The sequence below is a fragment of the Arachis ipaensis genome, chromosome B09, assembly GCF_000816755.2.
Source record: "Arachis ipaensis cultivar K30076 chromosome B09, Araip1.1, whole genome shotgun sequence".
Taxonomy (NCBI): domain Eukaryota; kingdom Viridiplantae; phylum Streptophyta; class Magnoliopsida; order Fabales; family Fabaceae; genus Arachis; species Arachis ipaensis.
The window spans coordinates 88098202-88114517 of record NC_029793.2 but is presented as its reverse complement, the minus strand read 5'-3'; the positions used below and the strand labels follow the sequence as shown (position 1 = coordinate 88114517).

General features: G+C 41.1%; 2 protein-coding genes across 2 annotated transcripts in view; both read left to right on the top strand.

The window, feature by feature from the left end:
* The window catches only part of LOC107619084 (chromatin assembly factor 1 subunit FAS1), a 5715-nt gene extending 4984 nt beyond the window's left edge, over window positions 1-731 (top strand). Inside the window, exon 9 of the mRNA XM_016321294.2 lies at window positions 377-731. Coding sequence (XP_016176780.1) covers window positions 377-402 — 26 coding nt within the window. The 3' untranslated portion in view covers window positions 403-731. The remainder of the gene's footprint in view (window positions 1-376) is intronic.
* On the top strand, window positions 874-2562 carry LOC107617055 (biotin carboxyl carrier protein of acetyl-CoA carboxylase 1, chloroplastic-like). The gene is made up of 3 exons (XM_016318879.2): window positions 874-1614; window positions 1787-2100; window positions 2197-2562. The coding sequence occupies exons 1-3, from the start codon at window positions 1471-1473 to the stop codon at window positions 2351-2353; spliced, it is 615 nt and encodes a 204-aa protein (XP_016174365.1). The 5' UTR covers window positions 874-1470; the 3' UTR covers window positions 2354-2562.

Below are 16316 nucleotides of genomic sequence, written 5' to 3'. Positions count from 1 at the left end.
CATGAGATCTTATCTAATTATCAAAAATGAGAAGAAAAATTATATTAAAACCCTAAATCCTAAATGTAATGACATGTTTGGCATAAATGAGGTTTTAGAGACTTGTACTGTTATTACTATTTTTGAATTGGCCACATGATGGCTGAAACCTGAAAGTATACTTTACAATGGGCTGGTAGTTAACTATTTAACAGATATTTAATTTCTTTTGTTGTTATATTATTAACTGTAAATTTTGCAGGAGAGTTTCTACTGGTTCCTTTAACAAACAATGATTACACGGCAGTTTTAACCCCTTTTTGTTGATATATTTTAATAACTTTTAGAGTTTGCAGTAGAGTTTCTACAGGATCCTTTAACGAATATTACCTTGCAGGTGATAATAAGAAAAAACAGACCTAGTAACTCAACTGCAAAAGAATGGAGATTGAGCATATTTTTAGAGAAGCAAATGTGGGTGGTTGACATTTTGACTATAACAGCTATTTTAAGAATAGCTAAGGATTTCTTTTTGTATATAGGGAAACATCCTTTCTTTGAATTCACTGATGTCACTAACTAGTAATTCTCCTCTGTATTGCTCTATGTTGTATTTTTTGGGATGTATAGCTAGATGTATAGTGATTAGGCCAGTTTAGTTGCAGAATACTAGTTGTCCTTTAGCTTTTTGTATGATACTTCCAATACTATTCCCGTTTCACAAAGGCACAAGTAAGATGGTTTTAGCTTTATTTGTTGTATTTATAGGTGTCACTAATTCTTTTCAAGTTTTAGACCTTATATAGGATGTCTTCTACTATTTTAGGTTTTAAAGAAAGGTAAATCGTAGTAATCTTTAGCAAGCATGAATGAACTTTCATCTTAAAGCGTGGGTGCTATTATCAGCTTATGTACTACACCATGGCTTACAAAAAGGGAGGAAAAATGACAGTGTAACGTGTTGCATCACTATTTCCTTCTTATGGTATTCGAGAACTCCTTTTAGTATTGACCAAAGTGCATATCGATATTTGAGCTTTTGGTTTTGTTTATTTGTTCTTAGAGTTTGATGATGGAGCATTATTATAAATCTCCCCCTAAGCATTCTTCTTAAATCTTAATACTTCAAAGAAGTAAAAGGAAAATGAATTGTGTGTCTTAAAATATCAAAAAGGTTATTACTTCTTCATATATTACTATATTAGTAATTGAGAGGAAAAACAATTTAGATAAATTTAAATAACATAAGGTTTGGATGTACTATTTTATGTTTGATAATAATTGATAAAAAATAAAATAAACATAGTGATTCTTAAGTACTTTTAGCTGTCAATAATGATCATTACAAGTTACAATGTTGGTTCCCCGTGATCGTTTCATTACAATAAATTCACATTGGTCTCATCGAAGAACCAACATATTATCCATTACCCTTAAAACCATAACGGAAGAAGAAAACTTTGCTGTATTATCAATTGCAATAAAACAATAATGGCCTCTTCTTTTGCTTCTGCGGCATCAACCACTCCTTCAGCTATTATTTCTCCCAATTACATTTGCAAATGCTCTTCATCATCTTCGTGTATGCTCTCTTTCCACCTTTCTCATAAAACCATGTTACCATTGTTCACCAAGGTATAATCTCTCCTATATTACTGCCACCAATTATATTTAATGGGGGTGTTACGTTATTTTTTGACAAACAAATTGAAAAGGAATGAATATTATAATATAGATTATAGTCAATTTAACTCCATCTTCAATTGGTGGCAGATTATAGTTAATTTAGTTCCATCTTCAATTGTAGGTACCACCACCTAGTCGGATCGTATTGCCTAGAGTTAAGGTCGAACCTGATGATGTTAGTATCTTTCATTGGCCCTCAATTGAAAATGCGCTTTCGGAGGCATTATATCACCTCTTGAACAAGCTTTTGGGCTCCATTTTTGTCTCCAAAATTACAACGATCGATAGTTCCTCAAATGCTACGGTTGATAACAAAACCATTTCAGAGGTAGCAAGGAGTGTAGACAATGATGCCAAGACAAGATCAAGTGAAGGAGTTTTGGCAACTGAAGAATCAATCTCTAATTTTATAACTCATGTTGCTAGCCTTGTCAAGTAAAATTAAATTTATAAAGCGTATTTTAAGTTTGGTACTTGAATAACTATTAGCTTTAAAACATGGTTGGACGAAAATAATGAAATTTTGTGCAGGTTGGTTGATTCAAGACACATTGTAGAATTACAATTGAAGAAGCTTGACTGTGAAGTAATAATAAGGAAACAGGAGGCTATGCCTCAACCACAAGCTCCTACCGAGGTTGCCATGTTGAATTGCCACCACACACCTTCGCCACCACCGGTAGTGTGACCTATCCCACATGATCCAACCTTCCTGGTGAATCTATGATAGCACTAGAATAGATTTATAACTATCTATCAATGCAGAAGATAGATTAATTGATTCTTGAAAACCAATTATTGTAAAAAGTGAAACAACAGTATCTTAGCTTCTCATCCTCACGCAAACATCAGAATCTTACCAAATTTAAGAGGAGTTTCCAATGCACATTCCTTGAATTCATCGTTAGCCACTTGAGTAAATGTTGTTTCCTTTTGTAATTTTAAGAGGTTTTGTTTTTTGCTTTTGTTTGTTTGTTTATTTTTTTTTAAACACACTCCAGTCCCTTCATAAATTTCCATATTATCTGTAAGTAGGGGTGCACAGACCCGGCCCGGCCCGAAGGCCCGGCCCGGTCTCGAATACTTTAGGGACTAATTTGGTGTGATTTCATCGGGTCTAGGGTCGGGTACGGGTCTCAAAAATAGACCTGGTTATTATTTTGGGTCGGGTCCGTGCCATAGCTCGGGTCACCCGAAGTCGGCCCGGTGGCCCGGTCATCATACACAATTAATATTTTGTGTTATTAGTGATAGATCATGACTATTCTTATGTGGAATTTAAGTATTGTAAACCTTAATATTTTGTGTTATTAGTCATTATAAGACTATAAATTAATATTTTATGTTTAGAATGCATAAGACTTTAGACTAATACATAAGATTGTGTTATTTGTATTGATTTAAATATTTGGTATTATTAGACAATATTAGTATTGATTGTGGTTATGCTTTAGTATTGATTGTGGTTATGCTTTAATTTTGAAGAAGGGTTGGTTCTTGTTATATTTTTCTAAGTGAATTTTACCATGTTAACTAATAGTTGGAGTCTTGGAAATTTGAATTTTTTTACATGCTAGCTTACAAGAAGATATCAACGTAATGTAATGTTAACGGCCCGGTTTTTACCCGGTTTTCACCCGGTATAATTGTGGCCCGAAAGTGTATTGGTTTCATCGGGTCTAGGACCGGGTTCGGGTCTAATAAATAGACCCGGTGTATATTTCGGGTCGGGTCTGGGTCACATCAAACCCGGCTTCACCCGGCCCATGTGCACCCTTATCTGTAAGGGATGTCACTCGTACGGGTTGTGAGGGGGTTGAGAATTGGCCGGTCTTGATGGCGACGAGTGGGACTCTTGGAGCAGCGGGGGGTGGTACCTGAGAAGATACTCCAACGCTCAAATCAGAATGGATCCAAGAGGTAGGTGAGAGTTGAGAATGTGTAACATACTTGAGGGGGTCTCTGACTCCCCTTTATATAGCTTGAGGTAGTTATCTTATCTTATGTTGTTTAGCTAAGAGAGGAATTTGAATTTGAATGTTGGGTTAGGATATTGGTGGTTATTGATTTGCTTTGGGCCGTAAGGGTGGCCCAACCTAGGATAACCGGGTTTGGTAACCGTTCCGAGGAAGGACCCCGAGATCAGGTCCAGAACAGTTGCCCCCGGAGCGAGAGAGTGAGGGTGCTCAATCTCCGTCGCTAGAGCTTTGGTCTAGCCGTGTAGCTGTGAACTCGGCGCTGAGGGCATCGTTCGGGTTCTGCGAGCAAGGTCGGAAAACCGTGGAGTGCCTTGGACGTCCCATCGCCTGTCCGTTGCTTTTTCCGAAGGATAGTTTCGCCAGTTGCAGTTTTCTAGGTGTTATAGTGACGCTTTTAATGCCAGGGTTTTTTGGACTCTCTTTCCAACTTTGTCCTTTGAGCCTTCATGTTTTACTTGAAAAGTTGGGGGTTTTGTATGTAACCGTCTCTTTGTTATGTACCTCTTTGCTTCATGACTCCCTCTTCTTCTTCCATTTTCGCTGATTTTCATACCTTCTTTCTGCTGCTTGCATTTTGGCTGGTCTCATCCGTGCGTTGTGCGTTTGCTTGTCTGTTTTTCGTGTTGTTCCTTCTTTCTTTGTTTACTTCAAACAACCAGGTTAGTATTTTGCTCTATACCTTCCTTCTTTGCTTACTTGTTTGTTTTTTCTATGTTTTGCTTCCGATTGTTCTTGTTTCTGCGTTTCTCTAATTTTGGGTTCTTTATCTGACTGGGAGTGGTACAGAATCAAGGAGTGTGTGCCACTATTTTTGTTGTAGTCTTGTGATAAGTAGGAGGGGAAGATGTTTGTCTTTTGGGGCATCCTTTGCGTGTGTTTAGTTTATGATTTTCTTCTCATTTGGTCAGTAGAGCTGCTGGTGGTGCCCTCCCCCTTTTTTAGGTATGGCACGACGGAGGAGTGAGGGCCCTAGGGCTTCCATTGTCCGGGTCGACGGTGTTCCGAACGCGTATTACTGGGTGACCTCCGATGTGTGGGGGACGCTGTCACGGGTGATGGAGGTGAACCTCTAGAGGCTCTGTGATGAAGGAGCTATTTGCGAGGGTGGTGAGGTGGAGTGTCAATATGAGCTCGTGCTCCCCATGGTGGATGAGACGGTATGCTATATAAATCCTGACTCCCCCGAGTTGCCGATTGGATGTGTGTCTACGAATCTCTGTTCACGTGACTGAGGGTGCGGCTCTCTTTCTCGGATTTTATACAAGTGCTGCTTAATCGGTGTTTGGTCTCAGTTGCATCCTAATAGTTGGGTGGCCATCCAGACTTTTGAGTTGGTCTATGATTACTTGGAGCTTCCTACTCGGGTGGAGGTGTTTTTATTCTTCTTTTTATGTACCCTTCCGACCAAGGAGGAAAACCATAAAAAGAGTTACATGTCGTTCCGGACTCAATTGAACCAAAAACTTTTTGGGTTATTTGAAGATTCTTTTCACGGGTTTAAAGGGGAGTACTTTAAAGTGCTCTCTGCTCGGGGGCACCATCCCTTTTGGTTGACCATGGAGGGGGAATGTTGGTTTGCGACGTACTGGAATTTCGGGGCCGGTGCGTCCTACTTGACGCGTGTCACTTACGAGGGGATGTCTCTCGAGAATTAAGACGTTACTGATGTGTTGTCGTCGGTTTTTGGGAAACGGCTGTTGAACCCTCTAGACGTCATGGGTGATCCGGTAACGTGCCAGACTTATATTGGTGTGTGTTTAACTGCTTTCTTTAGTACATCTTTGCTTCCCAAGTTTGAGACTTATGTTCTCTTCTTTTCCCTTTTTCAGTCCAGATGGCTGTCAAGTTGACCAACTTGGCGAGATTGATGGCTGCCATATCCCAGGAAGAGGGCGGGGAGGCTTCGCTGTCGACACCTTAGTCTCGGCCTCAGGCGAACTCTCGAATTGTCTCTTAGGACCTGGTCTCGACTGGGGCAGCTAGTGTCGCTTCACCTGGGCTAATTGCTGCTGAGGTTGAGGAAGATGTTGTCGTGGTTTCCCCTGTTGAGGCGAGTAGGAAGCGGAAGAGGGCGGTAGAAGGGAGTAGCGGTGAAAATGTGGAAGAGGAGGGGTCGGTGCCGTCCGTGATGGACTGAAGTTTTGATGCTCCTGCCTTTATTGATCAACACCTTCTTCCAAGCACAGAGGAGTTTTTCTATGATTATGATGTTGCCAGCCAGGCAAAGTTGGTGTATCGAGCCCTCCTTTGTTTTGCTGTTATCGTCCGTAAGGCGGAGCCGGTGCTGAATCAGGTGGGGCTTTTGGACGGTAAGCTTTGCCAAGCTCATTCGGACATTGGTAAGAAGAAGGAAAAGCTAGAGGCATCCGAGAGGGCTTGTTTGAAGGCTGTGAAAGATGCCGAGGATGCAGGTGCCGAGCTACTCCGCCTCTCTAGAGTAGAGACTTCGCTTCTCTTCTCAACTTTCCAGTGAGCGCAAGCGGTCCTTGGACGCCGAGTCTAAGTGAGTGAGTGATTTCAGGTTTTGAAGGCAAATATTAGATTGAAGGAATGAAGAAAAAGGATGTAAAAGTGGAGAATTCATGAAGAAATGAAGTTTTGAAAATCTACCATGCGAGACGTACGCGTGACCCACGAGTACGCGTGACCAGAATTTGCAATATGACGCGTACGCGTGACCCATGCGTACGTGTGACAAGCAGCACATGACCAACTTAATGAAACACGCTGGGGGAAATTTCTGGGCCTTCAGAAGCCCAATCCAACTCATTTCTAGAGCTATTTGATGCATAATTCAAGAGGGAACAAGGGAAAAGCAATTAAGAGTAGTTTTAGAAACATGCTTTAGGTTATATTCTAGAGAGAGAAGCTCTCTCTTCTCTCTAGAATTAGGGTAAAATTAGGTTAGATTTCCCTTAGATTTAGTTTCCATTGACTCTAGTTGTCACTAAATAAATTAGTGAGTGGCTAGGACTTATGGACTAGGATCAATTAAGCTCATTTGACTTTCCTCTAATTTTGGGGATGACAAAGTGGGAATGATCCTTGTAATTATCATGTTGTGGTTAGTGACAAAGATAGAGATCCCTAACCATTAACCCTTGCTAAGACCTTTTAACTATTTGAGTTTCCTTTACTTTCTTGCTATTTACATTTCTTGTCCCTTATTTCAAAACCCCAAAAATATTACCTCATAACCAATAACATGAACACTTCCCTGCAATTCCTTGAGAGACGACCCGAGGTTTAAATACTCTCGGTTTTTATTGGGTTTGTATTGTGACAAACAAAATTTAACTTTGATTGAGGGTTAATTATTGGTTTAGACTATGCTTGAAACAAAATTCCTTTGAGAAATTCTAGACCGATATTAATCCCACATCAATGATAGCGGACAGGTCATTGATCGTCTTCCTCCCTAGGATGATGTTGTAAGCGGTGGAATCTTTAAGGACCACAAATTCAAAGACTATGGTTTTTCTCTGGCTTCCGGTTCTAATGGTTACTAGTAATACAATGGAACCGTCCGGTTTGACGAAATTGTCCCCGAGTCCAGTCACCCCGTTGTGATGGCTTTGCAGATTTATGTTTTGGAGGCCTATCTTATCGAAGGCTCCTCTGCAGAGGATGATAGAGTCAGCTCCAGTGTCGACCAATATTCTTTTCACCAGTCCGGTCCCAACTCTTGCTGAGATGATTCCGGCTAGGTGTCGTGCTGGTATTCATCAGGGGAGAACGTAACCGCCACTAGAAAGGAAGGGGTTGATGCTTGGTATTTTAAGGCTAGGACTCTTAGATTCTTTTCTAGAGCTGATTTTCACTTTTCTGGTGCGTCTTTTCCCGTGATCATGTTTACTATTATGGTGGGGTTGGCCTCAGAGCTTTCTTGGAGTATATGTCGTATTGTCCTGGGGTTGTGTCCTTCCCGTTCTTGTGATCTTTCTCTTTTGATTTTCTTGGGTTCTCGGATGATTTTGGTGAACTCAGAGAGTTTGCCGCTCGGATGGCTTATTCCAGGGCGTCCTTCAAATCAAAGCAATCTTCGATCTTATGTTCATATCCTCGGTGGTAATCGCAATATAAACTCTAGTTGCTGCCTGTCTGTTCCTTCAATTGTCATGCCTTTGGGAGGATGCCTCGCTCCGCTATATGGTGATAGATCTCCATGATTGGGGCTGGCAGAGGGGCGTAGTTTGTTAATTTTTCCACCCTAGGTGGCTGGTTGGTGGGGGCGGGCTTGAAGTGTTCCTTTGGGGTTTCTTTGAGTGGGGGGTTGCTTCGTGGTGCCGTTTACTAGTGGCCACGACTTGGCTTACCTCTCTGTCATTTATGTATTCCCTTGCCACATTTTAGATCCCATGCATTGTCGATACCGGTTTGATTGTTAGGTGCTTCTGAAAGTCTTGGTTCATGAGTCCGTTGGTCAGGCAGAGACTGGCCATAGAATTTGTGACCCCGTCGACCCTTAGGCACTCGTCGTTGAATATGTTGAGGTACTTCCTCGTGGGTTTGTCTTGGCGTTAGCTGACTTCCAGCCAGCTGATCGGGTATTTTGCCTTTGCAATACTAGTAGTAAATTGTGACATGAACTTGCTGGAGATGTCGTCGTAACTGGCAATTGATCCATTTGGGAGAGCGTTGAACCACTTGATTGTGGGGCCAGCTAGGGTTACCGGAAAGGCTCTACATTGAACCTCATTGGCAGTTCCTTCCAGGTTAATCTTGGCGTCGAAGACCGTTAGGTGTTCTTGGGGATCTTTGATGCTGTCGTACTTCATGTCGGTGGATTTGTCAAAACCCTTTGGTAGTTTGGCCCTTAGGATCCTTTCGGTGAATGGGGTGGTGGTGCACGAAATTGTAATGTCAATGTTCACATTACTCTCTTACAACTTCGCACAACTAACCAGCAAGTGCACTGGGTCGTCCAAGTAATACCTTACGTGAGTAAGGGTCGATGGGTCGATGATTGTTGGCTTGAAGCACAATCCCTGAATCCTACTCAGAATACCACATACAAGGTTTAGACTTTCCGGATTCTCTTGAATGCTGCCATCAATCTAGCTTATACCATGAAGATTCTGATTAAGAGATCCAAGAGATATTCATTCATTCTACGGTGAACGGGAGTGATTGTCAGGCACGCGTTCGTGGGGGAATAATTATGATTGTCACGTTCATCACATTCATGTTGAAGTGCGAATGAATATCTTAGATAGGAACACGCATGTTTGAATAGAAAACAGAAACACTTGCATTAATTCTTCGAGACACAGCAGAGCTCCTCACCCCCAACAATGGAGTTTAGAAACTCATGCCGTCAAAGAGTACAAAATTCAGATCTAAAAATGTCATGAGATACAAAATAAATCTCTAAAAGTTGTTTAAATACTAAACTAGTAACCTAGGTTTACAGAAAATGAGTAAACTATGATAGATAGTGCAGAAATCCACTTCTGGGGCCCACTTGGTGTGTGCTGGGGCTGAGACTAAAGCTTCTCACGTGCCTGGGCTGTTTTGGGCGTTCAACGCCAGGCTGTAACCTGTTTCTGGCGTTGAACTCCAACTTGTAACATGTTTCTGGCGCTGGACGCCAGACTGCAACATGGAACTGGCATTGAACGCCAGTTTACGTCATCTATCCTTGAGCAAAGTATGGACTATTATATATTGCTGGAAATCCCTGGATGTCTACTTTCCAATGCAATTGGAAGCGCGTCAATTGGACTCCTGTAGCTCCAGAAATTCCATTCCGAGTGCAGAGAGGTTAGGATCCAACAGCATCAGCAGTCCTTTTTCAGCCTGAATCAGATTTTTGCTCAGCTCCCTCAATTTCAGCCAGAAAATACCTGAAATTACAGAAAAACACACAAAATCATAGTAAAGTCCAGAAATATGAATTTTTCCTAGAAACTTATGAAAATAAACTAAAAACTAACTAAAATATACTAAAAACTATATGAAATTAACCCCAAGAAGCGTATAAAATATCCGCTCATCACAACACCAAACTTGAACTGTTGCTTGTCCCCAAGCAACTAGACAAATAAAATAGACTACAAATGAGTCAAGAAACAATAATATCTCAGAGTTTTTTTTTGAGTGAAGCTCAGATTCTAATTAGATGAGCGGGACTAGTAGCTTTTTGCTTCCGAACAGTTTTGGCACCTCACTTTATCCATTGAAGCTCAGAGTGATTGGCATCTATAGGAACTTAGAATTCAGATAGTGTTATTGATTCTCCTATTTCAGTATGATGGTTCTTGAACACAGCTACTTTATGAGTCTTGGCCGTGGCCCTAAGCACTTTGTTTTCCAGTATTACCACCGGATACATAAATGCCACAGACACATAATTGGGTGAACCTTTCCAGATTGTGACTCAGCTTTGCTAAAGTCCCCAATTAGAGGTGTCCAGGGTTCTTAAGCACACTCTTCTTTTGCTTTGGACCTTGACTTTAACCGCTCAGTCTCAAGTTTTCACTTGACACCTTCACGCCACAAGCACATGGTTAAGGACAGCTTGGTTTAGCCGCTTAGGCCAGGATTTTATTCCTTTAGGCCCTCCTATCCACTGATGCTCAAAGCCTTGGGATCCTTTTTATTTACCCTTGCCTTTTGGTTTTAAGGGCTATTGGCTTTTTGCTCTTGCCTTTTGGTTTTAAGAGCTTTGGCTTTTTCTGCTTGCTTTTTCTTTTTTTCTTTCTCTAATTTTTTTTTCTGCAAGCTTTTGTATTCAATGCTTTTTCTTGCTTCAAGAATCATTTTTATGATTTTTCAGAGTATTAATAACATGTCTCATGTTCATCATTCTTTCAAGAGCCAACATATTTAACAGTCTTAAACATCAAATTCAAAAGACATATGCACTGTTCAACCATTCATTCAGAAGATAAAAAGTATTGCCACCACATATAAATAATTAAAATTTTTCTTATTAAAAACTCGAAAATTATTGACTCCTTATTCTAAAGAAAACCTTCTATTTTATTCATGTTTAATGATGATGAGAAAAATAAATTATAGCTTAATTGGAGATAAAATCAAAAATATAGATACTAATTACTACTATATGACTCCTAAGGTAAAAATCAAATAAAAAAATTATCACAGGATTAAGGTTAAGATCAGAACTCAACAACCTTGACTTTGGGAAGCGGATGCCTCTTTAGTCTGTGGGGTGCTTGGCCCTTCAAAAGATAGTTTCTGACGCTTTAGTTCTCTTAATTCACGCCCTTGCACCTGTTGTTCTCTGAGCAGTTTGCAAAGCATGCTGTTTTGATTTTGCTGTTCTTCCTTCAATTGGTCCATGGTTTCTTGCAACTTAGTGACAGATGCCTCAAGATGCTCCCAGTATTCAAATTGAGGGAGTTCTGGTAGGAATTCTTGCGCCCTCCTCTTGATGGGGTCATCCTGCATTTGTTGTTTTTCCATTGTGATTTTAGTGATTGGTTGCTCCACTGAGATATACTCTGTTATTCCCATCTTTACTCCAGCATCTTTGCAGAGCATAGAGATTAGGCTTGGATAAGCCAACCTAGCATCCTTGGAGTTCTTGTTGGCAAGTATGTAGAATTCAGATGGGATCAATTGATGAACTTCTACTTCTTTTCCCAACATAATGCAATGGATCATCACTGCTCTTCTAATATTGACTTCAGAACGGTTGCTGGTGGGCAATATAGAACTCCCAATGAAGTCCAGCCATCCTCTGGCGACTGGTTTGAGATCTTCTCTCTTGAGTTGATTTGGGGCACCCTTCGTGCTGGTGGTCCACCTGGCTCCAGGGATGCATATATCCTCTAGAATCTTATCCAGGCCCTTGTTTGTTCTCATCATTCTCCTATTGAAGGAGTCTGGGTCATCTTTCAGCTGAGGTAGCTTAAAGATCTCCCTGATTTTGTCAGGGTGGATGTGAACAATCTTTCCTCTGACCACAGTCCTATAGTCATAGAGGGCAGCTCCAGATATTCTCTGCCTGTTTGTTTGCCACAGATTAGCATAGAATTCTTGAACCATATTCCTTTCCACTTTTGTTTCAGGATTAGCTAGGACTTCTCAGTTCCTGTTTCGAATCTGCTCTTGGATCTCCGGATATTCATCTTCTTTCAGATCGAACTTGACTTCCGGGATCACAGATCTTAGACCCATTATTTTGTAGTAATGGTCTGAATGTTCTTTGGTTAAGAACCTCCCTTGATTCCAAAGTGGTTTTGGAACACTCTCTTTCTTGCCTCTTGGAGTGGGTTGTTTTCCTTTAGGAGCCATGATCTTAGTGGGTATGGTTTAGTGATCACGGATAAACACACCAAACTTAGAGGATTACTTGTCCTCAAGCAAAAGAAAAGAAAGGAGAGGGATAGAAGGAGAGCTAGTGTTGAATGGTGGATGAGGGGAAGGAGGCCGAATGTGTTTTTAAAAGGGAGGAGGGGTGGGTTTTCGAAAATAGGGAGAAAGATAAGATAGAAGATATGATTTAAAAAGATATTAGTATGATAAGAAAAGATATAATTTAAAAAAGATATGAAAGATATTTGAAAAAGATAAATTTGGATTTTTGAAAAAGATAATATGGAGATTTGAAAAAGATATTGATTAGTTGAAAAGATTTTTGAATGAAAAGAGATAGATTTGTTTTAAAAATTTGAAAAAGAGTTGAAAGAGTTGATTAGAAATCAGGGTTTGTAACATGTTTATGCAAGAAATCATGAATTGAAACATGAAAATTAAGATTAAAATGAAAAATATGAAGAAAAAAAACGAATTTACCTCCTCCCCACCATCCTGGCGTTTGAACGCCTAAACGCTGCATGTTTTGGGCGTTCAACGCCCAACTGCTGCTTCTCCTGGGCGTTCAACGCCCAACTGTTGCTTCTTTCTGGCGTTGAATGCCAGGAACTCCTTTGTCACTGGGCATTTTTCTGAACGCCCAGGACGCTGTAAATCTGGCGTTAAACGCCCAGAAGGAGCTTCTTTCTGGCGTTCAACGCCTAGAAGATGCTTCTTTCTGGCGTTTAACGCCCAGATGGCTATCCTTACTGGTGTTCAATGCCCAGTGGATGCTTCTTTTGGGCGTTGAACACCCAAAACAGACTTTTACTGGCGTTTTCTTGCCAGTGAGCTCTTTTTTCTCTGTTTTGTGTGCAGAATCCTTCTGTAACCCTGTGAACTTATAGAATTCCTCTACCTCATTCAGCTGGAGCAATCTTTTTTCTCCAGCTAATTTGGCATCAAAGTTTAGGAATCTGGTTACCCAGTAGGCTTTATGTTCCAGTTCCACGGGCAGGTGGCATGCCTTACCATACACAAGTTGGTATGGAGAGGTCCCTATAGGAGTCTTGAATGCTGTTCTGTAAGCCCACAGAGCATCATCCAAGCTTCGTGCCCAATCCTTTCTACGGGTACTCACAGTCCATTCCAGGATTCTTTTTAGTTCTCTGTTAGAAACTTTAGCTTGTCCATTTGTCTGCGAATGATATGGAGTTGCCACCTTATGGCGAATCCCATACCGGACCATGGCAGAGTAAAGCTGTTTGTTGCAGAAGTGAGTGCCCCCATCACTGATTAGTACCCTAGGGACACCAAATCTGCTGAATATATGTTTTTGGAGGAACTTTAGTACTGTTTTAGTATCATTGGTGGGTGTGGCAATGGCCTCTACCCATTTTGATACATAGTCAACTGCCACCAGAATATAAGTGTTTGAGTATGATGGTAGGAAAGGCCTCATGAAATCAATTCCCCATACATCAAACAACTCAATCTTCAAGATTTCTTGTTGAGGCATGGCATAACTATGAGGCAAATTACCAGCTCTCTGGCAACTGTCACAGTTACGTACAAACTCTCGGGAATCTCTATAGAGTGTAGGCCAGTAGAAACCACATTGGAGGACCTTGGTGGCTGTTCGCTCACCTCCGAAATGGCCTCCATATTGTGATCCATGGCAATGCCATAGGATCCTCTGCGCTTCTTCTCTAGGTACACACCTACAGATTATTCCGTCTGCACATCTCTTAAAGAGATAGGGTTCATCCCACAAGTAGTACTTTGCATCAGTAATTAATTTTTTCTTTTGTTGCCTACTGTACTCCTTGGGAATGAACCTTGCAGCTTTGTAGTTTGCAATGCCTGCAAACCATGGTAATTCCTGAATGGCGAACAAATGCTCATCCGGAAAGGTTTCAGAGATCTTAATAGAGGGGGAGGACGCCCCTTCCACTGGTTCTATCCGGGACAGATGGTCAGCCACTTAGTTTTCTGTCCCTTTTTCTGTCTCTTATTTCTATATCAAACTCTTGCAGAAGTAACACCCATCTTATGAGTCTGGGTTTTGAATCCTGCTTTGTGAGTAGATATTTAAGAGCAGCATGATCTGTGTACACAATCACCTTTGATCCTACTAAGTATGATCTAAACTTGTCAATGGCATAAACCACTGCAAGCAATTCTTTTTTTGTGGTTGTGTAATTTTTCTGGGCATCATTCAGAACATGGCTAGCGTAATAAATGACATGCAGAAGCTTGTCATGCCTCTGCCCCAGTACTGCACCAATGGCGTGATCACTGGCATCACACATTAATTCGAATGGCAATGTCCATTCTGGTACAGAGATAACTGGTGCTGTGACCAGCTTAGCTTTCAGAGTTTCAAACGCCTGTAGGCATTCTGTGTCAAACACAAATGGCGTGTTAGCAGCTAGCAGGTTGCTTAGAGGTTTTGCAATTTTTGAAAAATCTTTTATAAACCTCCTATAGAATCCTGCATGCCCCAGAAAGCTTCTGATTGCCTTAACATTGGTAGGTGGTGGTAATTTTTCAATTACCTCTATTTTTGCTTGATCCACCTCTATTCCCTTGTTTGAAATTTTATGCCCAAGGACAATCCCTTCAGTCACCATAAACTGACATTTTTCCCAGTTTAAAACCAGGTTGGTCTCTTGGCATCTTTTCAAAACCAGTGTCAAGTGATCAAGATAGGAGCTGAATGAGTCTCCATATACTGAGAAGTCATCCATGAAGACTTCCAGAAATTTTTCCACCATATCAGAGAAAATAGAGAGCATGCATCTCTGAAAGGTTGCAGGCGCATTACACAGCCCAAAAGGCATTCTTCTGTAAGCAAATACTCCAGATGGACATGTGAATGCTATTTTCTCTTGATCCTGGGGATCTACTGCAATTTGGTTGTAGCCTGAATAACCATCCAAAAAGCAGTAGTAATTATGACCTGCTAGTCTTTCTAGCATCTGGTCTATGAATGGTAAAGGAAAATGATCCTTTCTGGTGGCTGTATTGAGCCTTCTGTAATCAATACACATGCACCACCCTGTAACTGTTCTTGTAGGAACCAGTTCATTTTTTCATTATGAATCACTGTCATGCCTCCCTTTTTAGGGACAACTTGAACAGGACTCACCCAGGGGCTATCAGAAATAGGATAAATAATCCCAGCCTCCAGTAATTTAGTGACCTCTTTCTACACCACTTCCTTCATGGCTGGATTTAGCTGCCTCTGTGGTTGAACCACTGGCTTAGCATCATCCTCCAATAGGATTTTGTGCATGCATCTAGCTGGGCTTATGCCCCTAAGGTCACTTATGGACCACCCAAGAGCTGCCTTGTATGTCCTTAGAACTTGGATTAGTGCTTCCTCTTCCTGTGAATTTAAAGCAGAGCTTATAATCATTGGAAAAGTATCACCTTCTCCCAGAAATACATATTTCAGGGATGGTGGTAATGGTTTGAGCTCGGGTTTAGGAGGTTTTTCCTCTCCCTGAGGAAATTTCAGAGGCTTTTTCAATTCCTCTGAATCCTCTAGATCAGGCGGAATATCTTTAAAGATGTCTTCCAGCTCTGATTCGAGACTCTCAGCCATGTTGATCTCCTCCACCAGAGAGTCAATAAGATCAACTTTCATGCAGTCTTTTGGTGTATCTGGATGCTGCATGGCATTGACAACATTTAATTTAAACTCATCCTCATTGATTCTCAGGGTGACTTCCCCCTTTTGAACATCAATGAGATTTCGTCCAGTTGCTAGGAAAGGTCTTCCTAGAATGAGAGTAGCACTCTTGTGCTCCTCCATTTCCAGCACAACAAAGTCAGTGGGAAAGGCAAATGGCCCAACCCTGACAATCATGTCCTCAATCACGCCTGATGGGTATTTAATGGAGCCATCAGCAAGTTGGAGACATATCCGGGTTGGCTTAACTTCTTCAGTTAAACCAAGCGTTTTGATGGTGGATGCAGGTATTAGGTTGATGCTTGCCCCAAGATCGCATAAAGCTGTCCTAGTGCAATTTCCCTCTAATGTGCATGGTATCAGAAAGCTTCCGGGATCTTTAAGCTTTTCAGGAAAGCTTTTCAGAATGACTGCACTGCATTCTTCAGTGAGGAGAACTCTTTCAGTTTCTCTCTAATCCTTCTTATGACTCAAGATCTCTTTCTTGAACTTGGCGTAAGAAGGTATTTGCTCAAGTGCTTCTGCAAATGGAATCTTTATTTCAAGAGTCCTGAGATAATCTGCAAAGCGAGCAAATTGCTTATCCTGCTCTTCTTGGCGGAGTTTTTGAGGATAAGGTATTTTGGCTTTATATTCCTCAACCTTGGTTGCTGTAGGTTTATTTCCTACAGAAGTGGTTGAAGAAGCCTTTTTAGATGGGTTGTCATCAG

Coding starts and splice junctions, on each gene's coding strand:
- LOC107617055 (XM_016318879.2), top strand. CDS start 1,471: ATGGCCTCTTCTTTTGCTTCTGCGGCATCAACCACTCCTTCAGCTATT. Junction 1,615..1,786: donor TGTTACCATTGTTCACCAAG/GTATAATCTCTC, acceptor CTTCAATTGTAG/GTACCACCACCTAGTCGGAT. Junction 2,101..2,196: donor CATGTTGCTAGCCTTGTCAA/GTAAAATTAAAT, acceptor AATTTTGTGCAG/GTTGGTTGATTCAAGACACA.